The sequence below is a fragment of the Danio rerio genome, chromosome 11, assembly GCF_052040795.2.
Source record: "Danio rerio strain M-AB ecotype USA chromosome 11, GRCz13ab, whole genome shotgun sequence".
In the NCBI taxonomy this organism is placed as follows: domain Eukaryota; kingdom Metazoa; phylum Chordata; class Actinopteri; order Cypriniformes; family Danionidae; genus Danio; species Danio rerio.
Window position 1 is genome coordinate 42,020,456 of NC_141031.1, and position 25,124 is coordinate 42,045,579.

A 25,124-nucleotide genomic window follows, 5' to 3' on the forward strand; every position below is an offset into this window, starting at 1 on the left:
AAAGTGTATGCTGAATTCAACGCTTGTCTATGATGTTGATTTAGTTTTGTCGATTTACTTATGTTGCATGTTTTTGGTCTGTGGGAGGAAACCAGAGAGTCCGGGCACAACCCACGCAAACGAGGAGAACTGCAAACTTCACACAGAAATGCTGACTTGGCCAGGTAAGGATCTGAGCCTGTGATATTCTTGCTGTGAGGCAATGATGCTAACCACCGGGCCTCCGTTCTACCCTGACAAGGAAAGGGTTGGAGTAGGGGTGGAAGGTTGGATTCTTCAAGACGAAGATGGCTAAGGTAATATACTCTGGTTATTTATAGTGATTTAGGAATCTTCTGATTGGTGAATGGTGCGTTATCTAATGAGGGACAAGCTGCAATCAATCGTAAGCGTGTGCTTCTCTCGAAATTAGTTTATAAATAAACATTACAATGTGTACACTTTAATGAAGTGCAACTGAATTAACAGAAGTTAACACACTTTTGGCCCCGATCACCCTCCATACTAAATTCTAATAGTGAAATGGTCAATCACAGTGTTCATATTTACATCCCACAGCATCTCAGCATTGTGAATGTTAGTTTCACACTGTCAAGAAACACTGATATGGCTCGATAATGCTTTAATTTAAAAACACATCACTTTTATTCAGGAATTGTTATGGGAATGTGAAGTGGCAATTGTAATTGAAATGTCCTGAGAATGCCAAACTTGATTGTCACCCATAATTCTCCTGTGGCTTTAAGTCTTTAAAAACAAAAATGTACAAAAATTGCAGAACTGCTCCATCACATAAAAATAAAATCAAAAAATGAAAAACAAATCTCTTCTGCATGAGGCTCATAACTCATCGTTGTGTTTTTCAGCTTTGGAGTCTTTCGCTTCTGTGGCTTTTGGTTTGGTTTTCTTGTCATTTGCAGCTGTTTTCTTGCCGGGCGGTTTCTCCTTTTTGTCTGTCGTTACAGGTTTTGTCTTGCTGGCTGGTTTTGTTTTCTTTTTCTCCGCTGTTGAGGTTTTTGTTTTGTCTGCTTTAGCTTTTGTTTGGGTTTCTGCTTTTGATGTCTTTTTTGTTGTTTTGGCCTTTGGTTTTTCGCTTTTCTTGCTAGCTTTATTGTCTGTTTTTGTCTCAGCTGTGTTGTCATCAGTCGCTTTGCTTTTGTCTTTCTCTGTTGTTTCGGCAGGAATTGTTCCTTTGGGTTCGGAGGGTTTCTCTTGACTGTCCGTCGCCGTTTTCTGGATGTCGACTTCAACTGGGCTCGAAAGCTTTTTCAGAAGTTCTTCAGTCTGTGAACGCTCCTGTGGACACAACAATGCAGACAGTTTAGAAAATTAAAGATTAAGAAAAATAAGAGACTAATTCAAGTTTTGGATTATTTATTTAATTCTCAACTTTATGAGATTTAAAAAAATTAAATTTGTAGTTTCAGTATTTTGCTTTGCTGTTTTTTTCTTGTTTTAATTTTAGTAACTTGAGTTCTTGGTGACATGGTGGCGCAGTGTTACCTGACAGCAAGAATGTTGTTGGTTAAAGCCATGGCTGGGTCAGTTGGCATTTCTGTGTGGAGTTTGCATGTTCTCCCCATGATCACATGGGTACATTCTACTGATCGTCTACTCTACCCTGTTGATCACCCCTGACCTACTTTCTTCTGAATCGGAATTTTACCATCTAAATTTCATTCATTCATTTTCTTGTCGGCTTAGTCCCTTTATTAATCCGGGGTCGCCACAGGAGAATGAACTGCCAACTTATCCAGCAAGTTTTTACGCAGCGGATGCCCTTCCAGCCGCAACCCATCTATGGGAAAACCATCTAAATTTCTGGTTTAGAATTTTAGGATGTTAAATTTGATGTTCTGAATTTCTTCATCTTGAAAATTTGAAAATGTGTTTTTACAAAATGGATATCTGCAGTCGATAAATTCAGAACACAAAAAATCAGAAGTTTGAAACTATGTCTATATAAAAAAAAAATCAGCCTAGAAAAAATCAGTTGTCCTTAATTTCAGGTGTTGAATAGTTATGAAACAATTTTAACAGCATATAAAAATTCAAATTTATTAAAATACAATAGACAATAATTCAAATTATACACAATTTAATTTCAGATTGTTTTGACATATTATTAGCTCCATAGAAAAGCAGAGCGTTTTTTCTCCCATACAGTGTGCAGTATCAAACATTCCCTTAAAAACTACACACTTCCAGCAGTTCCTTGCATCAAATATCTTGATTCTCATGGAGGCATGCATGAAATGTTCCTGAATGAAAGTGAAAGTGCCAAACTGCAGTTAAAGTCCACAAATTAATAATTTGGCAAATAATTCCATTACTGATACCCATGAAAACCTCAGTGAAAATCAGCTCGTACTCAAAACTAAACTCCTATTTTTATGCAAAACCTTCCCTCTTTCCCTCCCCCCACACTCCCACCTAAACAGAGCTGGACTCACCTACTTTCCTGACTTTTTTCAAATTAGAGGTGTGAAAACACCCTGCTAAGACTGGGAGGGGGGTTATGGCCCTTTAAGTTGTGCTGACGTAACTTTGACAGTATTTCCTGTTTTATCACCTTATTCTTTTAATTTCTTTTTCTTTCAAACAAAAACTGGAAAGTTAGACTTGCCTCCTGACTGTGCTGAGGATCCAGAGTGAAGTGAAGCACTACAGCACACCTCTGGCCTTTAGTTACCGCTGAGACCCCATGAAGATTCTCCTGTCCGGCTCTGAAGCCCACCACTCGACCACACTGAGGCTTCACTGCGGCCTGAAGAGACGGTAATGTATGAAAAAAAAAAGATTAATGCCACATCAGCATATTTCAAAGACATCATCATGACACAAATAATCACAGGAAGCTTGTATCTCGTATGGACAGTGGAGTAAAATAACAATGCAAATACTCAAATGACTGTAATTGAGTAGTTTTTTCTCAGGAATTGGAATTTACTAAGTAGTTTAAAAATGTGTACTTTTACTTTCCATTGAGTACATTTTTAGTGTAGTATTGGTACTTTTACACCACTATTTTCCTTCTACCTGCAGTCACTACCTTATTTTTTCCTGTCTATAGGGATTAGAAAAATCAGTTCTGTGATTCCCGACCAATCAAACCACACATAGAAGGTAAGTTGTATCATAATAATCTACCTCAAGATATTTTGTGATTTATAATTCCAGCAAACTGTTTGGAAGCATTAAAAGTGTCAAAGAAGATGTTCAAAATCTTTACACACAGTGACCTAAAGATGGTTTAGATGCATATCACTGATGAGAAGATGACGGATGTTTACTTTATGATGACCAAAATGGCCTTAAACATCCAGCAGACACAAGACATCATCATGACGCCAGATTGACGTTGTACCCTAACGTCATGGGGACGTTGCAATTCATTTGGGAATGAAAATTGGGTTGATGTCAGGCCAACGTTAACGTCCAACCTAAAACCAACCAAATATCAACAACGAATGATTTTACAGCTTGACGTTGTGTGAATGTTACCACTATGATGTCTATCAGATGTTGGACATTGGTTGACATACCTGATGAATAAATATCAGTATTTGACATTCAATATGACGTTGGTTTAAGATGTTGGCTCGACGTTGGATTTTGGTCACTTTCCAACACAACCTAAAATCAACCGAATATCAACGTCATTATTGGACATCAAAATAACGTTGTTCTTAGACGCTGGCTAGACATTGAATTTTGGTCACCTGACATCACAACCTAATCTGACCTAATATTAACGTCTAATGACGTTTTGTGCCTGCTGGGCAATCACTAGGTGCACTACAGTATGTTACGTTTACACATATGCACAAATTACATGTAAACGTATCAGCTTTTAAAAGTGTAATACTCAATACTTAGTACTCTTAAGTACTTTAGAAAGGGCTACTTTTTACTCATACTTTGGGTAATATTTACAACAGATACTTTTACTATACCTGCACAACATTTTTAGGCAAGTAATGGTACTTTTACTTGAGTATGTTTTTAAGTACTCTATTCACCACTGGGCATGGAAAAAAATGTCGAAAGGCAAGTGTGACTTCTTCTCTCACTATTTTAAATACATTTCCTGCAATTGTGAGTTTATATCTCGATGATTATTTCTGACTTTTTTTCTTGCTAATACACATTTATACCAAGGTATTTTTGGCTGGCCTCTTTTGTTCAAAATTGTTAATATCTCACAGTTTAAATTTTTAAACACACATTTTGAGATTACAAATATTTCACATTTCTGAAACAAAAAGTAGAAAAATACAAATTGTGAGAAATAAATTAAGAATTACAAGAAAGCCTATAAACTTTCACACTTTTAAGGGAGAAAAAAAAACATTAAAATGGCAAGATAAACCCAGAAATCTAAATATTGTTCTTGCAATTTAGGCATTTATTATGCCTAATAGAATGAAATGAACCACCAACTATTCCGGCATATGCTTTACGCAGCGTAAAGCCACAACCCAGTACTGGGAAACACAGATACACTTTCACATTCACACACACACTGGCCAATTTTGTTTACCCAATTACTCTATAGAGCATGTCTTTGGATTGTGGGGGAAACCGGGACACCTGGAGGAAACCCCAACACGGGGAGAACATGCAAACCCCACAGAGAAACTGGCCCAGCTGAGACTGGAACCAGCCACCTTCTTGCTATGAGGTGACAGTGCTAACCGCTAAGCCATTGTGCCGCCTTGATTTCATTACTTATTTCAGTTTAGTCCTTCTAGCAGTTTATTAATTTGATAAAAAGTTCTGCAAATGATTTAATAATTCTTACAGAGACAGCTTTGCCATCCGACTCGGTGAAGATAAAATCTCCTCCTTCAAAATCATCATTGAGGTACAAAATGGCACTAAGAAGCAAACAGAATGTATCAGTTAAAACATTTTGAACCAAATGACCGTAAAGCTGTACAGGTTTAAAACAGCAAACCTGTAGCCTTGATTGGTGTTTGTTGACAGCACTTTGATACATTCGTTGAGCTCGGAAATAAGCAGACAGTCTGCACTGGCCTCCTGTTTTTCTGTATAAAAAGAGAAAAATATAATGATAATACAATAATAATAATTAAAACACACACACACACTATTGGCACTATTGGAGCTACTCTGTGTACAACACAGGCTCATCGTGAATTTGTTCCCATGTCTACATTTCAAGAGAGTGTAAATTATGTAGCCAGAGGTATGTTTGGCTGCATTTTGTTTTTAAAATGAACGATACGGGGCGGTATGACGCCGCCGACGGCTTCTGTTTCTTTTCACGATACCAGCATGTGGATGGCTTTTCTGGTGTTGATAGATTGCCCAGTAGCTCGCCGGTTATGTCAGTGAACTTGGAATGCGGAGTGGATTTGACCGTGATGACAGGGTTTGAGTCCGGCAAAGAACAGTTCCAGAAACCAGGTACAACAAAAGCAAATAAAATAAAATAAATAAATGGCCGTGACGACTTCTTTTTTTAGATTGCTTTTGAAAACACTATTGGTTGGGGTTAGGGATAGGGGTGAGTGGGTATGTCTGTCAGTGAGTCAGTCGGTCAGTCAGTCAGTCAATCGACAGATGGCTTGGCCGGCTGAAGTGAATACTGCGGCCTCCGGTGGATTTCCGCGAGAAGAGGAAACACGAGAGAAATTTAAGGTTATCAAAAAGCATCAACAGCGCCTCTGGTGGATTTGCAAAAACAAAAACTGTGAGCAGACATATTTCGATGTCGCGAGAAATGTAGACCTGTGTACGTATCCGCAATGAGGCTGTGTTGTCTATATCCCACCCTCTCTTCATGTTTCAGTTGACGTTATGTTAAACACTGAATATAAAAGCACTTCACAGGACCTTTAAGAGCTAAATGTAAGTTTAGAATGGTAAAATAGTGTGCATGTGACTTAAAAAGTCAGTTTACCAGTGGCAGATCTGCAGACCAGGTTTGAGCTGGAGAAATAGAGCGGTGATTCCAGAGCGAAGTAGGATTCAAGAACCTTACGGACCTTCTCACCTAGATTGGACAGCAAATGTGCACTTTTTGTAGGAATTAGACCCTCCTGTTGAACATAAAGAACAGAAAAACATTTCAATGTGGAATAAAATGCAATATACTCTATTAAAAATCAACATCAAAGTATGCCCCGTATACTTCAAACAAAGTTCGATAACACTTTAGAATAATGATCCTTTAGTTAATGTTAGTCAGTGTATTTACTAACATTAACTAAGTTTGAATAATCTTGTGAAGCATTTATTAATTATAATTCAACATGAACTAATGCATCATTAATATCCGAAGTTGCGCTTGTTAATGACGTTTACAAAGTTTAATAAAAACCATAACAAATGTTTTACTAAAATATTATTCACACTAGTACATTAAACAGGCTTTGAATTCCCTGTATTAATGCATGTCTTACCTGCAGAGCTTTAAGAACTGGGACGTCCTGAAACATCTCACTCGCTGAATGAGGGGATGGCACTGCTTTAAAAGCATCTTGAAGAGCTGCTGTCTGCAATAATGTGCAGCTCGGTTAATATAGTGCACAATATTTTTATCCATTTCTTAGTGAATATAGGTAATAAATACTGGTGCATTTGAACAAAGCAGATTTATTAAACAGATATATTTATTGATTAATCACAATCATTTGCATAGAAAGTCAAAATTTAAGTTTACATAAAGTATGTATATATATATATATATATATATATATATATATATATATATATATATATATATATATATGTATATATATATATATATATATATATATATTAGGGATGCCACGGTTCTCAATATAATATTGAACCAGACGGTACGACCTCCACGGTTCAATATGCGCTTATGAATAGTGTTTTTCTCGGTTTTGCGTTTAAATAATTTATGTGTGTTTTATATCTCCCCAAATTGACTGTGTATGCCTCTAAATCAATGAGCTGAGATTAGGAATCTCCGCCCTGTGAGTAAATATCCAATCATTATGCTCTAAAGTTAGTGGGCGCTCGACCATCATTCCGCACTTTAACATTGCGAGCGGCGGTCAAGTGAGGCTGAGGCAACAGTACAAGGAAGCGCCGGCGAAGTGAGTCAACAGTACGAGAAAGCGCCGGCGTCTTTCAAATCTGCGGTGTGAGGACATTTTGGTTTTGCCGGTAAGTATAATGCCAATAAAAGAAAAAACGGTGACCAAAAAATAACTGTGTGCAAGCATTGTTGTACACGTATAACCATGACTGCACATCTGCAGCGCCATCACCCAGCAATATCACTGTCTGAAGGCAGGATAGCAGAGAAGGTAATAAAGTCCTCCAAATAGCAACAATCCCTCGCTGAATCTTTCAAGCAAACATACCCAACTGGTTCCGAGAGACACATAAAATAAGAAAGGTAGCGCGGGTGTTTATTGCTAAAGATTTGCAGCCGTTTTTGGTGATGGGAGATGTGGGCTTTTGTCATCTTATAAAAGCACTCGATCTGCGTTACAGACTACCGTCTCGCATTTTTTCAGCACAGAGATAATTAAGATGGTTTATTTATGTTTACTTTAGTACAAATATGTTTATTTGAAATGGCCAATTCATCTTTATTAACTTCACATGTATGTTAATTTTCAAAATGTAGGATTTTATGTGTTTCCCAGTTTGTACTCTTACTGTTCCTATTGCCTATAGAATAAAAAAATAAAAAATAAAAAAAAATATAGAATAAAAAAAAACACGTGTCAAGCCATGAGAACCAAACCGAAAACAGTGTTAAAAAACCGAGGTATGTATTGAACCGTGGGCTAACTCTATTGTTGCATCCCTAATAAATATATTTATTTTATATTATGTAAACACAAATTTATATTTTTTATCTGATTGATTGTGATTAATCATTTGACAGCACTAAAAGAAATGTGTGATCATACAGTGGTGATTTGATGAAGTTCCTGACACTCATCAGATGTGGTTACTCCATCTAGGACAACTCGATGTGAACCGCTCAGAACCTCGGAGGTCATGGTTATGGTGATGTCATCAGATGGGAGTTTGCTGGCAGTATCTGGAGCAGCAGCTGGTTTGATTTCTGAAACAACACAGATTTTATATCATTGAATGCAGAATTGGATTTAAAGCCACTTTTCTACTGGATGGTACGGTGTGGTCCTGCTCACTTAGCAACGCTCAAAGTGGGTAAAGGCTGATTTATACTTTCGCCTGGTTCAGTAGTGTGAGTCATGGTGAAAAGGTGATGATGAAAAAGTAGTGAAGAATACGTCAGAGAGAGGAGTGGCTAACCGAATGCATTCACCTAAACACTGTGAAAAAATGGCAGTGATTTCAACGGTAAAAAACTGTACTACATTAAAAATCCATAACCTGGTTAACAGTATATTTCCTTAATATATACGGCGAATAACTGTAAACTGACTTTCCAAGAATTCCCTGCATAGCACAACACTTTTTATGCTTTTTGTTGACATTATTATGGATCTTTTTAGTTGTTTCCCCATCAATTATGTACATTAGAGAATTATGTAACATCTATTGTTGATAAACAATGTTTATTTCATGACTTTCATTTTATGCGTGTTACCATACTGGTGTTTAGTAGCTGTGTGAATGACACTGAGCACCTTCTTTACGCTGATACTCTTTTCTGCTTGTGGGAAAAGTTGTTTGTAATGAGCATTGGCTCAATATAACTTTCTCATCATCACCTGCATATGGCTGTGTTAACGTGTCTATCTGTGTAGCAAAAGATGTGTAGATGGTTAGTTATTCAAAATGCAGACATATTACATCTATAAATTAATGAAATACGGTAGTTTACTGTAAAAACAAGAAATTACTTTTACGTTTTGTTCGTATTTTAAATGGTAAAATACTGGCAACCACAGCTGCTGTTTTTTTACCGTAAATTTAATTAATTAATTTTTTACAGTGTGTATAAAACGAATAAGTTGTGGATAATTTTGAAGTACAGTTGGGGAAATGAGTAACTTAGGCTATATTTTATATAGTCAAGCTAACTGCGTACTTATAAATAAATATAATAAATTACTTAAAAAGCTATTGACAACCTGTGCATGAAATATATGCGTTGTTTTCACTCAAAACCTCAAAAGAAACCTAATGGACTCAATATCGGGCTGTTGATTTTGATTTCTAATGGTGTTGTCACATGCATAATAACCCAAGACTCAGCTCCAAATCATGGATCTTCGAAAGTGGAACCTTGCACAAAGTTTTTAAAAAAAAGTTGTGGGCTCCACCAGCCGAAATGTGTTTGCACACACCCAAAGACAAAACCCCCGCCAACACCACAATGACGTCCCAAGCAAACTTGCAGCTGTGAGTATAATACAGCCTTGAGATTATTGCTATAATTGCATCGCCTCTACTGCCATAACTTCCTCGTTTTTTTATTTTGGGCCGTACTATCCCCTTACTTTATCCGCTACTCAGCTATCAAGAAGAGGAATGTACGAACAGTGGCGGAAAAAAGGGGGAAAATAGGGGCACCACACATTGTGCCAAAACTATTTTTGAAATTATCCATATTAAAAGTTTTAAATATTTAAAATAAGTATATATATATATATATATATATATATATATATATATATATATATAGATATTATATATATTATATAAATATATAATATATAATATATATTATATAAAAAATATAAAATATATAAAAAGTTCTCCCCTCCCCCCATTTTTAAAACCATATACAAGTTTTTATGAATTTATTATGTATTATATTGATTAATCAGGCCTTTTGGTAACTACTTTTGCTCAAAACTATTTTGATTTTGGCTAAGAACAAAGTTTGCCCATAACATTTTAATAAAATAGAACATTTCAGGCAGTTTGTCTGTTTGTTTTATAATCATTTACCGAGGAAAATTTAATTGAGAAGAAATATGTGGTGGGACAAGATGTAATACTTTGCTACTTAATAGGCTTAATGTAATTAACCTTTTACTGCTTCAAATTATTTCAGCTGTGTTCAGAACTGCAAAATGTATTCGTTAGAAGCATGTTGATGAGGAAAAAACATCTTTAACTTATTGATGGAAATATTATGGCACTGTCACTTGCCTGTTATAAAATATAATTGGATTGAGGAGGTGCGCGCAAAAGTTGAAGCCTGATACCCATCAGTAAATGTGCAGTTGCGCCCCTGCGTACGGACCTCTTCTATTGACCACGATGTTGCTATTTCAGTTTTTTCTTGCGGTGGTAAAAAAAAAATACAGTGGAATATAATACAACAGTGGTTTCAGCAGACAATTTAAATATAGCAGGTTTGGTGTCTCATGTAGCAAATCCAATGTTGGTGACAATTCTCTCTGGCAAATCAGTGACCAGCAGTGTGTAAACCTTACGTTTTAGTGGTTTGAACCTCACACAAGGTGCTACAAAAAAAAACAGGTAGTAGTTATGAAAACAAGAGGAAAATCCCTATAATGTGCCATACCATTGAGTAGAAAAGCTCCTTAAATTACTTCAAGCAAAAATTAAGGGCGAAGCATCCTGCGTTCGCGTGGGTTTCCTCCAGGTGCTTCAGTTTCCCCCACAGTCCAAAGACATGTGGTACAGGTGAATTGGGTAGGCTAAATTGTCCGTAGTGTATGTGTGTGTGTGGATGTTTCCCAGAGATGGGTTGTGGCTGGAAGGGCATCCGCTGCGTAAAAAACTTGTTGGATAAGTTGGCGGTTTATTCGGCTGTTGTAACCCCGGATTAATAAAGGGACTAAGCCGACAAGAAAATGAATGAATGAAAAATTTTTAATTTTGTAGAAAATCTGGTCAAAATATAAAAAGAATTGGACTGTTTTAGGTTAGTTTTTTTTCTTTTTTTTACCCTTGAACATAGAACAAAAAATGTGTTTTTAATATATTGGGGCTTTAAAGGCATAGTTCACACAAATATGTAAACTTCCTCCTCATTTACTTTCCCTTCCACTGCTTTCAAACCTGTGTTGAACACAAAAAGAAGACATTTTAAAGAATGTTGGAAACCATGAGCCATTTTGTCAATAGCAGTTTGCAACATTCTGCAAAATATCTTCTTCTGTGTTCAATATTAAAAACACTCGGGTGAGTACATTTAAATTTGGGGTGAATTATCCCTCCATCCTACCATCTTTCACAACCTTGACGATGTCTGATGACTCTTTGCTCTTTTCTTCCACCAGTGTCTCTATCTCTTTCATCAGGTTACCGATCTCCTCAGTAATCCTCGCCGCTGTTTCTTTGTCCACCCTGCAAATACAACAGAAAATATGAACTTGAAGTGAAGAGACTTCCTTTTCCATTAGTGAGTTACACATTTCTGTGTCTCCAACGAAAGGGATTTATTCTATATATTCTATATAGAGTTAAAATCAAAATTATTAGCCCCTCCTGTGATTTTGTATTTTCTTTTCAAATATTTCCAGGATGATGATCAACAGAGCAAGACATTTTTCACAGTATGTCTGATATTATTTTTTTCTTCTGGAGGAAGTCGGCTTTAAAGAAAAACTGCAAAGTCGGTTGTATTAAAGCTAAAATAGAAGAAGTTTTTAATTTTATTAAAGCCATTTTAAGCTAAAAATAATTAGCCCGCTTAAGCAATATTTTTCTTTGATTATCTGCAGAACAAACCATCGTTATACAATGACCTGCCTATTTAACCCAGTTAAGCCTTTAAATGTCATTTTAAGCTGAATATTAGCATTTTGAAAATATTTTGTCAAATATTATTTACTGTCATCATGGCAAAGATAAAATAAATCAGTCATTAGACATGAGTTATTAAAACTGTTATGTTTAGAAATGTGCTCTTCTCTTCGTTAAACAGAATTTCAAGAGTTCACACTTAGATATTGTTTGACAACTTGTTAGCAAGTTAGCGGGTTTGGCATGCTGTCCCGGAAGAGAACCCTGAGCTCGGAGATAGTTGAGCCCAGGGCTCCCGCCTGGTCCATAGAGCATGTGAGGGGAGTACGAGATCAGGTGGTTCTCGAGAGCTCCCCATGGTAAACGAGGAAAAGGGGTGGATGGGGGTTTCTTCGGAAAAACGAAAATAAGGGAAAAGTTCTAACTAGGCTACTTATAGTGAGTTTGGGGCTGTTTCTCAATATGCGTTCTTCAGCGGTCTTGCATTCTCATGTTCTCGTGCAACATCATCATCAGCTGCCTAAGTTCAGTTCCAATACTCAAGACCGCAAGTACAGAGGACCCGTGAAACTTCCCGGATGTGATCTTGATGTCGAGGACGCACTGATGCAGACTTGAGCACCGAACTCACTCTGGAAGTCCCAGAAGTCATTGCGACTGGAGGTGGGAAGCGCAGCATTTGATTTAGATGTATTATTAAAGTTCAGAGATATGACTTATTTACCTCTGGAGTTTCCCTAAATGAAACGGTGAAAGTAAACATTAACATGAATATCTTAATAAAGGAATAAACACATTAAGGGTTGTTTGTTTGCTGAAATTCGAATTAAAATGTGTTTTATTTATATTGTGCAGAGTATATTTATAATGTTTTTATGCAAAGTATATATTTATAATAATTTTATTTATAATATATTTCAAAGTATGAGTGCTGTAATGTTTAAATAATTTCCATTTAAAACGCGTGAAGGTCATGTGACCATCAGGAAGAACGCAGCATCCCATTTCTCAAAGGACGCATTTTCTGCCCTCGCGGTCTCCTGAGTTCGTTCTTCCGAGGACACCTGGCAAGACCGGTCTCCAAAAGAACACAAGTCCGTTCTCTGCGTTCTTGGAATTAAGAAACAGCCTGGATCAATCTAATTGGCTAGCTTATGAGTGTAGATGAGTGGCCATGCTCCTCTCGAAATTAGCTTTTGAAACTTCACTTGGGAAAAGAATATACAGGAGAACTCATTCTGAAAACTCAGTCCAGTGGATGTTTCTGAAGGCCGCGAATTATGTAGCCGGAGGTACGTATGGCAGCGTTACATTTTTTAAGCGAACGCTACAGGGCCTTTTTACGCTCACTGGCTGACCGCTTATCTATGTGTGGAGGGCTTTCACTCCACAACCAGTTTGTCCAGTTAGCTCGCCGTGTACGTTGGTGGACTTGAGACGCAGAGAGGAGCTGACGATGACGACCGGGTTCAAGTCCGGGAAAGAGCGGTTCCAGAAATCAAGTAAGACAAAAACAGAATCCAAAAAATAAAGTGAGCAAGTTCATAACAGGGTGAAAATGTGGTAAAATCCGAAAACGCGGTCAAAATCAGACGAGGGGTTTTCCTATTCTGGACAGCCTTTGTAAATTGTTGGTAGAGTTAAGGGAAGTAAGCGGGTGGGTGGGCGGGTAAAATTGGTTGCGTTTAGGGAAGGAGTAGGGTGGGTCAGTTGATTAGCCATTCAGTCAGTCAGACAGACGGTCGTTCAACAGCGGCCTCTGGTGGGTTTACATGAAAACAGCTCGGGCTCGAACGGCACTCGCGAGAGACATTTGAGATAAGAAAAAGCACACAGCGGCCTCTCGTAGATTCACAAAAACTGCAAAAATATGCACCTCCCGGGACATATTTCACGGTCTCCAGAAACGTCCACGGGACTACGTTTCCAGAATGAGCCTGGGTTGAATAATTCTGATTTCAACTGTATATACTCCTAAAATACACTGACCCAAGCCTGTGACTATGACTTCCACAAACGCGCCACAATTTAACGTTACCATAATTAAAAGCGATAGAAAACAAGGCTTTAGTAAATAGAGTTGTAGTTGTGATTATAGTAAAAGGTGTTGTGTTTATAACAAACATTTGAGGTGTTTGGCCAATCACAATGCACTAAGTCAGCTGTCCAATCACTCTGAGCTTATTAAAGTAAGTATTTGTATAGCGCATTTATTGTGTATGGCCATACACCCAAAACGCTTCAGTATCACGAGGGGGATCTCCCCACTCTATCACCATTGTGAAGCATCCACTTGGATGATACGACGGCAGCCACAAGACAACGGCGTCAGTGCGCTCACCACACGCCAGCTATAGGTGGAGTGGAGAGACAGTGACAGCACCAATTCGTTGCATGGGGATGATTGGGGGGGGGGGGTGGGGTCATGATGGGTAAGGGCTGATAGAGGGAATTTGATCAGGACACCGGGGCTACACCCCTACTCTTTATAAGAAGTGCTATGGGATTTTTAATGACCACAGAGAGTCAGGACCTCGGTTTAACATCTCATCCGAAAGAAGGTGCCCACTGACAGCATTCAATTCAATTCAGCTTTATTTGTATAGCGCTTTTACAATGTAGATTGTGTCAAAGCAGCTCTACATAAATGGCCAAGGTAAATTGGAACAGAGTAGTTCAGTTTTTAGTGTTTAAGTTCAGTGTAGTTTAAAATCATTACTGAGAGTCCAAACACTGAAGAGCAAATTCATCGAGGGGTAGCTCTACTGATCCCAAACCATGCAAGCTAGAGGCGACAGCGGAGAGGGAAAAAAAACTTCACCGATAGGCGAGTGAAGATAAAAAAACCTTGAAAGAAACCAAACTCAGTCTGGCACAACCATTCTAATTTCTCCGCTGGCCAAACGTATAGTGTATAGCAGGGGTGGCCAACCCTGTTCCTGGAGAGCCACCTTCCTGCAGATTTCAGTTGCAACCCATATCAAACACACCTGCCTGTAATTATCATGTGGTGTTCAGGTCCTAATTAATTGGTTCAGGTGTGTTTGATATGGGTAGCAACTGAAATCTGCAGGAAGGTGGCTCTCCAGGAACAGGGTTGGCCACTCTTGGTGTATGGTGTAGTGTCCCCTTCACTATACTAGGGCATTAGGACTCACACAGACACAGACTCACACAGGTTGAGCACCCCCTGCTGGTCTCACTAACTACTTCCAACAGCAACCTAGTTTTCCCATGTGGTCCCCCATGCAGATACTGAGCAGGCTCAGCCCAGCTTAGCTTTAGTGTGTAACCGGTAGCTGATAAGGCAGGGCTTTGCAGAAACCAGAACTCAATTAAATAACAGCATATGAAAAATAACATGGGCGACACAGTGGCTCAGTGCTTAGCACCATTTCTGTGTGGAGTTGGCTTGTTCTCCCTGTGTTGGCCTGGGTTTCCTCCGGGTGCTCCGATTTCCCCCACAGTCCAAAGACATGCACTATAGGTGAATTGGATGAACTAAATTGTCTGTAGTGTATGAGTGTGTGTGTGTGTGCATGTGAGAGTGAATGGGTGTTTCCCAGTACTGGGTTGCGGCTGGAAGAGAATCTGCTGTGTAAAAAATATGCTGGATAAGTTGGCGGTTCATTCCACTGTGGCAACCCCTGATAATCATGGACTAAGCCGAAGGAAAATGAGTGAATGAATGATAAATGATTATTTTTTTAGATATATTTTTATATTAAGCATGTTAAATCTATCTTAGAGCACCCAATAATCAAAATAATAACCTCTTAACATTGCATCTGTAATACTTTGATTGCAACAACATAATTATTCTTACTTCTGTTTGTCTCTTAGTTTCTTGGGCATGACTTCCTCAGGTGTCCATGTGTCCTAAGGCAGAATAAAATAAAGAGTTGACCTTATCTTGTGAATGAATAAATCAATGTGAAAAGCACAGCAGTGAGCACACTTACTGGATCAACAAACGCTTTACCAAACATCTCATAGCCGTAGTAAAGGAGCTCTTTTTCCAGCAGAGATCTCTTTATATGCTGTTTAACCACCTGTAAGAAGAAAACACACAATGTTCATAATAAACATGACGATATACAGTTAAAGTCAGAATTATTAGCCCCACTGTATATTTTTTTCCCCAATTTCTGTTTAACGGAAAGAAGTTTTTGCCAACACATTTCTAAACATAGTTTTAATAATAGTTTTAATTTCTAAAAACTAATTTCTTTTATATTAGAGCAAGCCTATTCAATTAGGGCCTACTCACACTATGCCATCCGTACCGTGCCCAGGCCCGTTTCCCGGATCGTTTGAGAGGTGTGAGTGCGCTAAATCGGGCTCAAGCACGGTTCACTTGGCCGGCCCTGGCCCGGTTGGAAGAGGTGTGCCTGAGCGCGGTACACTTGGGCTTTGGCGCGGTACGCTTGTGTGTGAGTGCAAAACGCGCCAAAGCCCGAAACCGAAAGCGAGACGTGACTTTTAAGGGACTGTTTGATATGGATTTATTAATCATTCTTACTGTTGTAAGAATGTGAACGCAAACTGTCGTAGTTTATTAAAGACGCAAACTCCTCACAGCACGCCAGCTGCGCGCCTTCAGCAGACCTCCTCATTCCTGCAGCACGAGAGCTTAATGCTTGTTTATGAGCGCCAAAAGTGGCGGAACTGTTCGGCAAAATATCTGCGTGTCCCCGCATCCCTAAGGACTGTTTGGCGAAATATTTGACTGCATGTCAATTAATTATGACTAGTCAAAATATAATTAGAGATATCTCTAAATATATTTATGGAGTCAGAGCAAAGATTTAAATGCTAAAAAGGCTTGCCATAGAAAGCGCTTCTGAACAGCGCAGCAGCGATGACGTAAGCGTGTCGAGGCCCGATATGGTGTGAGCGCGGGCCGTCGGGGGAGACGGGAGGGGGGACAAGCGTGCTTTGGCCCGGTTCGAGGCAACTGTACCTAGTGTGAGTACGGCCTTAGTTTGTCATTGGGGCCAGTTCATGAAAAGCATCCCAAAGAGGGGCCGGAGAGATATGACTTGCAATATAAGTGATGACACAACAGCAATATAAGAGCTCATATACTGTATTTTACAATGTGGCTTTTTTTACAAACATATTCAAATGTTGTATTTCGAAGCACAACAAAAGCAGTTGCTTGAGTAGACTTTTTCTATACATTCTTTTTCAGACACATTCATTAAGTTATGTTTTAAACTGCCTAACAATTAGGGATGCAAAGATTAAAGAATCTTTTGATTACACTGCACTGAAAGCCATGGACAACTCTCACCGCTACAGCATAAGCCTACTATGTGCGCCTGGAGGGCTCAAGTGCATCGGTCCGCTTCTAATATGCGCACGTCTCCATTGGAAACAATGAACTTGTGCGCGGAAAAGACCCAATATGTGAACGGCCTGCTTCTAGCTAATCCAATGTGCGTGCGTATTAGCATCAGTATAAGCTCCGAACTTTAAACTAGCACACAGGTGGCATAACTTTGTTTAGTTGCAGCAGTTTTGTTCCGTGCAACAGATTAATTTACGAATAATTACCCGTAATAGTGAAAATCAGCTATTCATTGCATCCCTATTATCAATATCAGTGCATTGTCCAAAAGGCCTTTTCTACAAACATATCCAAATGCTTTTAGCTGCTCGCAACACTTACGTATTGAACAGACGCTCGTCACTTCATAACTATAGGGGCCGTTTTTCAACTGAACTAAATTTATTTTTGATGTATTGGTCACTATTTGGAGGGCTGGAACAAATTGCTTTAGGGGCTGGGTTCGGCAATTGCATAGCCCTGCATTAGAGATTAATAATTTCTAATATCATTAGACACTAGAGCCTGGTTTATACTTCTGCGTCAAGTGACCGGCGTAACCCACGGTGCGTGCAACTCGCGTAGCTGTGCATTTATACTTCTGCGCGCTGTCTCTGTTGGTCTGCATTAACACTTCCGAAACGCTAGTTGGCAGTGAGGTGTAAATGTTCCTCTGTGTCGAGTTTCTTCGCTGCTGTTTAGCTTTTCCTGAACGCTTCCAGGATGTACAGGTGGCTCAAACTCGCTCATTTTGAGGCAGGAACCGGCAGACGTGCAACAACTTTAACTATGAGGTAACTTTAACACTCCACACTTGAAAACAATTGCTCCATCGGGCTCGAGCCATTCGCGCGGCTCTCGGTCCCGCCCAGACTCGTCAGCGCTACCAAGCCGACCAATCACAGAGCTTGCGCTACACGTTGTTGCGACGTGTAGTTACATTTTTTGAGAGGTGCACGTCAGACTCCGACGGCCATGGCGTAGGGCTATGCGTCAATGCCGTAGCATACGCGTGCGTTTGACGCAGAAGTATAAATCAGCCTTAATAGTAAGTAATGTGGATTTATATAGCGCGTTTATCGTGTATGATGCTTCACAAGAGTGGAGAGACGGTAATAGAGCCAATTCGCTGGATAGGGATGATTGGGTGGCCATGATGGTTAAGGGCCGAGAGGGAATTTGGCCAGGACACCAGGGTTACACCCCTACTCTTAACAAAAAGTGCCATGGGATTTGTAATGACCACAAAGAGGCAGGACCTCGGTTTAACGTCTCATCAGAAAGACATTAATGATAGGAAAATGTTTTTATTAATTGATATAAAACATAAATGTACTGTAGTTCAGAAATGTGCAAGTGCCTAGACCAGCGTTTCCCAACCCTGTCCCTGGGGGCACACCAACAGTAGATATTTTGGATGTCTCCCTTCTCTGACCCATTAAATTTAGGTTTTGGAGTCTCTTCTGATGTTCTGATGAGTTGATTCAGTTTGATTAGGCAGAGGTTGAACGTGTATTGTTGGTGTGCCATCGGGAACAGGGTTGGGAAACACTGATATATACTCTATACCTCTCTTTCCGTGATGTTGACGGCTTTTTCGTCTCCCAGCACAGCGGAGTAATACGCAATGTTCTGAGCCATGACTGCATCCTCAGGGTGGAAGAGCAGGTATGTTTTAGCACACTCAATGGCCTGCTCGAATTTCTCCACTGGGAAAGAAAGAGATCAAAAGCTTTTAAAATGAACATAGTCGTAAATAAATGATGAAGTACATCAAAATTTAACCAATGGAAACAAACAATCCACATATCACTAATATTTTTGCTACATTTATCAGTGTTAATAATACAGACAGCAATAAACTTTTAATTTAAATTTGATTGATTGATCGTCTCTGCAGTCTACAGCTAATTTCAAATACTCATTTATTTATTCATTTTCTTTTTGGCTTAGTTTTTTATTATTCTGAGGTCACCACAGTGGAATGAACCCCCAACTTATCCAGCATATGTTTTACGTAGTGAATGCCCTTCCAGCTCCAACCCAGTACTGGGAACACTCATACACACTCATTCACATACATACACTAATTTAGCTTACCCAATTCACCGATAGCACATGTGTTTGAAATGGGTACACCAGAGCACCTGGAGGAAGCCCACGCCAGTACAGAGAGAACATGCAAACTCCACACAGAAATGCCAACTGACTAAGCCGAAGCTCAAACCAGCGACCTTCTTGCTGTGAGGAGATTGTGCTACCCACTGCGCCACCGTGACCCCTCCATTTCCATATATGTAAAAAATAATTGACACTTTGACTTTTCATAGATATGCACATTAATATTTTTGCTACATTTAAAAATATAGGTTATTAATCCTTCATATTTATGTATTTATAATTTTTTTTAATATATGATTTTTAAAGATTTAACATTTAGTTTTTTTAATATACAATTAAAAAACATAATATTTGATAATGTATTATAAATGTAACAGAACTGTTATAGTTTTTATCTAATATAAACATTTTTTAATTTGAATTAGCTTTAATAATGTTAATAGTTATATTTATTAGTATGTAATATATTTAGTTAGAATTATTAGTCAAATGCGTGCAATTTAAAAATATATAAACTAATTTCTAAAAAGCTAGTGATATTAATATTTTATGTCAGTTTTAATAACATTAATACACTAATATAAATTAATTAATACTTAAAAGTGTGATTCATTCTTTTTCCTTTGGCTCAGTCCCTTATTTATCAGGGGTCTCCACAGCGGAATGAACCACCAACTGGCATATGTTTTACACAGTGGATGCCATTCCAACTGCAACCCAGTACTAGGAAACACCCATACACTCTCACATTCACACACACTCATACACTAGGGCCAATTTTGTTTATTCAATTCACCTATAGCACATGTGTTTGGACTGTGGGGAAACCAGAGCACTCGGAGGAAACCCACAGCAACACGGGAGAAACATGCAAACTCCACACAGAAATTCCAACTGGTCCAGCCAGAACTTGAACCAGCAACCTTCCTGCTGTGAGGTGACAGTGCCAACCACTGAGCCACTGTGCTGCCCTCTAAGTCTAATTCAATGACCAAAAGAAAACTAAATATTTATAATTCTGTTTTTAGTTAAGAATAACAGCTTTAAAATGGGGTGCTGAACATGATTATGCTACTCAGGAGTGTACCGTACTGTTATAGTATGAGAACTGCAGGTAGTTGAAGTGTGAGGGCAGGAAATCTTCAAAAGGTGTTTCTCTCCCAGCGGTGGATGCCAGCTCAACGGCACAGTTTTGTTTGCAGCTCAAAACATGAAGATAATGATCTGTGATCAAAGTAAATACAGACATCAATTCTCCAAAAAAAAATCATACTTGAAAGACTTATACCAGAGCTGCTTAACTCTGTTCCTGCAGATCAACCTTCCTGCAAAGTTCAGCTCCAGCCCTGATCAAACACACCTGAACCAATTAAATAGAACCTCAACAGCACTTGATAATTACAGGCAGGTGTGTTTAATATGGGTTGCAACTGAAATCAACTATAAGGTAGATCTCCAGGAACAGGGTTGAGCAGCCCAGATTTAGACTAACAGAAACACATTAAAGGAAAATAAAACTCCGAGACATCAAACACAACTCGATTTTCAAGTAAGAGAGATTATTAAAGGTGTCCTAAAGTACCTTGAATGAGTTTTGTGTGACTTGAGGCTGATTTATACTTCTGCGTCAAGTGATCGCCGTGACCCACAATGACAGTGCAATAACACTTCCAAAACGCTAGGTGTTTATGTTCCTCTGTGTCGTTTCTTCACGGGTGTTTTGTTTTTTCTGAATGCTACCTTAATGTACAAGTAGTTCAAACTCACTCATTCAGAGGCGGGAACCGGCAGACATGCAACAACTTTGATCAAAAGGTAAACACAAAACAAAAGTTTCATTCTGGAGCTCCTTTATTGGACTCGACACTTCTTAAACACTCACTCCATCGGGCTCTCAGCCCCACCCACACTCGTCAACACTGCCAAGCTGACCAGTCACAGGGCTTGTGCTACGAGTTGTTGCGACATGTTGTTGCATTTTTTGAGAGGTGAAGGCTATGCGACCGAGCAAACGCCGGACCATACGCGTGCACTTGACGTAGAAGTATAAATCAGCCATTAGGTTATGGCTACACTAAATTTTTGTTTAAAAATGCTCCAGGTCCACACTATATTTTCAATTCTTTCATTCATCCACACTAAAATGTCTAATTATGTATTCTTTTATGTACTGTGCATGCACATAGACGTAAGACGCTTAAACCTGTGTTATAACCGCCTGGCGTTTATTTACTTTCAGTCTTTTTGAAACACAATGCTGCTGCTGAATAATAGCAAAGTCCCTTTAAGGAAAGTCATTTTAATTGATTACCATCTTTAATACGCCTCTCGGGCAGTATGCTCTGGCATTCTGTCTGAACGGGGATACATCAGACACTCCAAAACTGCTTGCCCAGCTTACGATTGAATTTCATATTCGGAATCACCAATAAAATTAAACAACAGTTTGGACGTACTACATCCGGCATTTTGTCATGGTCACGTGACCAACCTGCATCAGTTGCGTTGCTTGACTCCCATTCATAAATTCTCTCACAGGGCATCGTGAGATAGTGCAGCGTGCATTAGATACCCACTCCAGAATCTCGCCGGAAGTAGTAAGTCATCCGGGTACTTCTCGCATACTGATTTTCGAATTCTAGGAATTCGGACATACTACTCTGCTCGCTTACTGATTTTAGCGTACTGTATAGTATGGAAGTATGTGGTTTCGGACGCAGCCAATGATTCGCTCCTGTCAGTGTTGGGCAGCAGCGTCGCTACAAGTAGTGACGCCACTAGCTTAACTAAATTTCTCAACAGTGTGGCGATAGCGTCGCTACTTTCTAAATCAAATAGCTTTTCAGTAGCAAAGCTATTTTATTAGTCAAGTAGCGCAGTAGCGTGCACACAAGCTTAATTTACTGATCGCGGACCAATAAATGATAACACCAACATTCACGGAGCTTTGAGGCCGGCGTCTAGGTGATGAAAGTAAATCCATATGATGCAAGAATGGCGATTTCTTCTTTTTCCTATTTTACGGTGTTCGACAACATAGTTTTTGGTGCGTTGCTGCCACCTCTTCGCCTTCCGAAACTTGATGGAAAGATAACTGAGGGAGAAGAGTTATTTCTGAAGCAGGATTCCTTGTGACCGTACCTCAATACCTATATATACACATATATATATATATATATATATATATATATATATATATATATATATATATATATGTGTGTGTGTGTATATGTATATATGTGTGTATATGTATATATCTCAACAAACACAATATAATGCTTATTCCAAAATATTTCACTGAACTATAAATGACTATTGTATTTTAAATGTGTAACACCTGGTTTTATTGGATATTTTGATTTGCTGTTATATGCTATAATGTGTTTCTGTGAAGTACAGCATATTATTTACAGTAAATAACTGAACTGAACTAGTATGCCTCATATGTTTCATTGACAGTTTTATTGATCACCAAGATATGATTGACTTGGATTTAAGTTGCTTCGATTTAAAAATGAAAATTGTAAAAATAGCTTCGATGTAGCTAAGCTACTTTTGCCATGTAGCTTTTAGCTTAGCTTGCTACATTTCCCAGAGGATAGCTTTTAGTGTAGTTAAGCTACATTTTAAGCAGGGTAGCTAATAGGGTATATGCCGAGCTGGTGTTTTTCCCATACTGATAAACTTCTGGTGACCTGTTATTGTGAACTTTTTTCCATTTTAGACGGTTCCTTTTACAGCATCGATGTTGTAATGTCATTAAAATAAATTCAGTTAAATAAAGTTTGGCATTCATTTAGTTGTTCAAGCGTAAAACGAAACAAAAAGCCGTTCGCTTGCACGCGCCTGTCAGAATCGGCAGGCTAGCGCAGAAGCGCCATTGAATATACTGGGGTAAAATAAATTTTCATATTATAAACACATGGCGAGGGAAAATGTAATTTAATGCAGAGCTTCTTGTACAATCTGAGACCCACTTTATAACGGATATCACTTAGCTAGTTAAACGCACCAGTTTTTGCATTAGCATACAGTTCGCCGGAGGCGCTTAACCCAGGTTACTGGCAAATTAAAAGTCCTATTAGCGTGCTTCGGCATATACCCTATAGCTTAGCTCACTACATTTTTCAAGTAGGTTGCCTAACACTGGCTCCTGTACTAGAGGGCGGGGCTTCATTCGCCATATTGACCATTAAACTTTTCCCTATTCAAAACTATCCAAGTGACACGTCTTGTGTATTCTATAGTCTTTGCTAACAGCTTCCAGTACACATTCCTTGTCCTTCGTAGAGAGACAATATGGAGCATGTACAAACTGACATTAAAGTCCCCATGAAATCAAAACTAACCATATGATTTTGTTAGCTCACGTCATTCATCTGTGCATGTCATTAAGAAGAAAAAAAAAATAGTTTGCCCTTTAATTGAAAATCTGAAAATGCACTTTCTGTTTGTTTTCAGTTAAATTCTCAGATAACATCTGTCTGAGGTATTGGGCGTGGCTAACATGCTTAACCACACCCATTCAATGGTTAGTTTTGAAAACACAGAAACGGTGAGCAGAGGGTGTCTGATAGGTTATAATAACCTGATATTTCTGAATGAAGTGCCTACTTTACTACATCCAATCAGCTTGCAGTAGAAAAAAACAAGCCACGCCCACTGTTTTCTCAACATTTAATAGTTCAGATGCATTTTGTGGACTGTGCCAGTTGTCGCATAGTATTTCCTTTGTGCTTCTGTGTCTCTGGACCAGAGCAGACTGTGTGCATGCGTGTGTTTGCTGCAACAGTTTGTGTAATTAACATTATACCAGATTTTTTTCATGTACATGACAGTAAAAATGACAAACTGTACCTCTTTCCAACAGGGAAGACCACCAACAATCAAGAACGCATGATTATATGGTGTCAAGGTGAAATTATAATGGAAGCAGGGCAAAAACAGCCACCAACATGACAAAAAGGTAGTCAATTTGCTTATAGTGTATTGTTGAATTTTTGGAAAATTTCAAAGTCAAAATAAGATTTGGCACCAAAAATCCTTCCATTTGCTGAATGTTGTGGCCAAATTAAGAATCAAAGTCACCCCAGAGTGGATGAAAACATCCCTTAAAAGCACGCAAAGGGTTAAGATTAACATACTGATACTAATTAATTTAGATTTTTGACTTTTAAATCACAGATAATCAAACAAACACAATCTGGTGAAAGTCATTAGTGCACATACCTGTCATTGACTGGAAGAGATCAGCGTTGTACTCCATGTAGTTGTATCCGTCATAATCGAACGCTCCCTCACACAGAACTCGGCATTCCTCATAAGCGCCGAAATACTCTTCAACCGCCGCCTCAAAATGCTCGACGGCTGGAACGAAATCTTCCGTACTGTAATGAATCTTGCCTTGCAAAAATTCTGCCTGAAAATCAGAAATGACAGTCACAGCTTATTCAAATAGCATTATAAGTAGAGCTGCATGGTATTGGGAAAAACTGACAAGATTTTCTGCAAAACATATTGTGAAATTGAGGATAATTTCAAAGCAAGAAATTTTTCACAGTATTTCCTATAATATTTTTTCCTCTGAAGTCTCGTTTGTTTTATTTCAGCTAGAATAAAAGCAGTTGTTTTTTTAGCGCTTTAAAACCATCTAAAACCCTAAATCCATTGTTATGAACACAGTGTTGAAGGTAATGAGTTAATTAAATACCTCATTACTTCAACTTAAATGGATTAAGTTCTCAGTACTCAAATGGCCCGTTTCCACTGAGTGGTACGGTATGGTTCGGTTTGATATGCTTTTAAGGCCGTTTTCACTGTCAAAAGGCGTACCGAACCGTACCACTTTTTCAGCACCCTTTCGAAAGGGTACCAAACACGAGAAAGGGTACCAATAGGTGGAGCTAGACGCGCAGCTAAACGCTATTGGTTTACAGAGATACGACATTCGCTTACGCAACAAGCCAGAATTAAAACAAAATCCCCGCCATGTTTGAAA

The 25,124-nt window shown here is 38.7% G+C and overlaps 1 protein-coding gene across 1 annotated transcript in view; it reads right to left on the reverse strand.

Moving 5' to 3' along the window:
• Positions 1-621: 621 nt before the first annotated feature.
• p3h1 (prolyl 3-hydroxylase 1) overlaps positions 622-25,124 on the reverse strand; it is a 29,784-nt gene continuing 5,281 nt past the window's right edge. The window contains exons 3-15 of the mRNA XM_087274213.1: positions 24,356-24,545; positions 20,219-20,350; positions 18,575-18,714; positions 15,636-15,725; positions 15,500-15,552; positions 11,153-11,274; positions 7,926-8,083; positions 6,432-6,524; positions 5,930-6,068; positions 4,961-5,051; positions 4,805-4,880; positions 2,627-2,767; positions 622-1,296 (exon numbers count right to left, since the gene is read on the reverse strand). Coding sequence (XP_087130339.1) covers positions 841-1,296; positions 2,627-2,767; positions 4,805-4,880; positions 4,961-5,051; positions 5,930-6,068; positions 6,432-6,524; positions 7,926-8,083; positions 11,153-11,274; positions 15,500-15,552; positions 15,636-15,725; positions 18,575-18,714; positions 20,219-20,350; positions 24,356-24,545 — 1,881 coding nt within the window. The 3' untranslated portion in view covers positions 622-840. The remainder of the gene's footprint in view (positions 1,297-2,626; positions 2,768-4,804; positions 4,881-4,960; positions 5,052-5,929; positions 6,069-6,431; positions 6,525-7,925; positions 8,084-11,152; positions 11,275-15,499; positions 15,553-15,635; positions 15,726-18,574; positions 18,715-20,218; positions 20,351-24,355; positions 24,546-25,124) is intronic.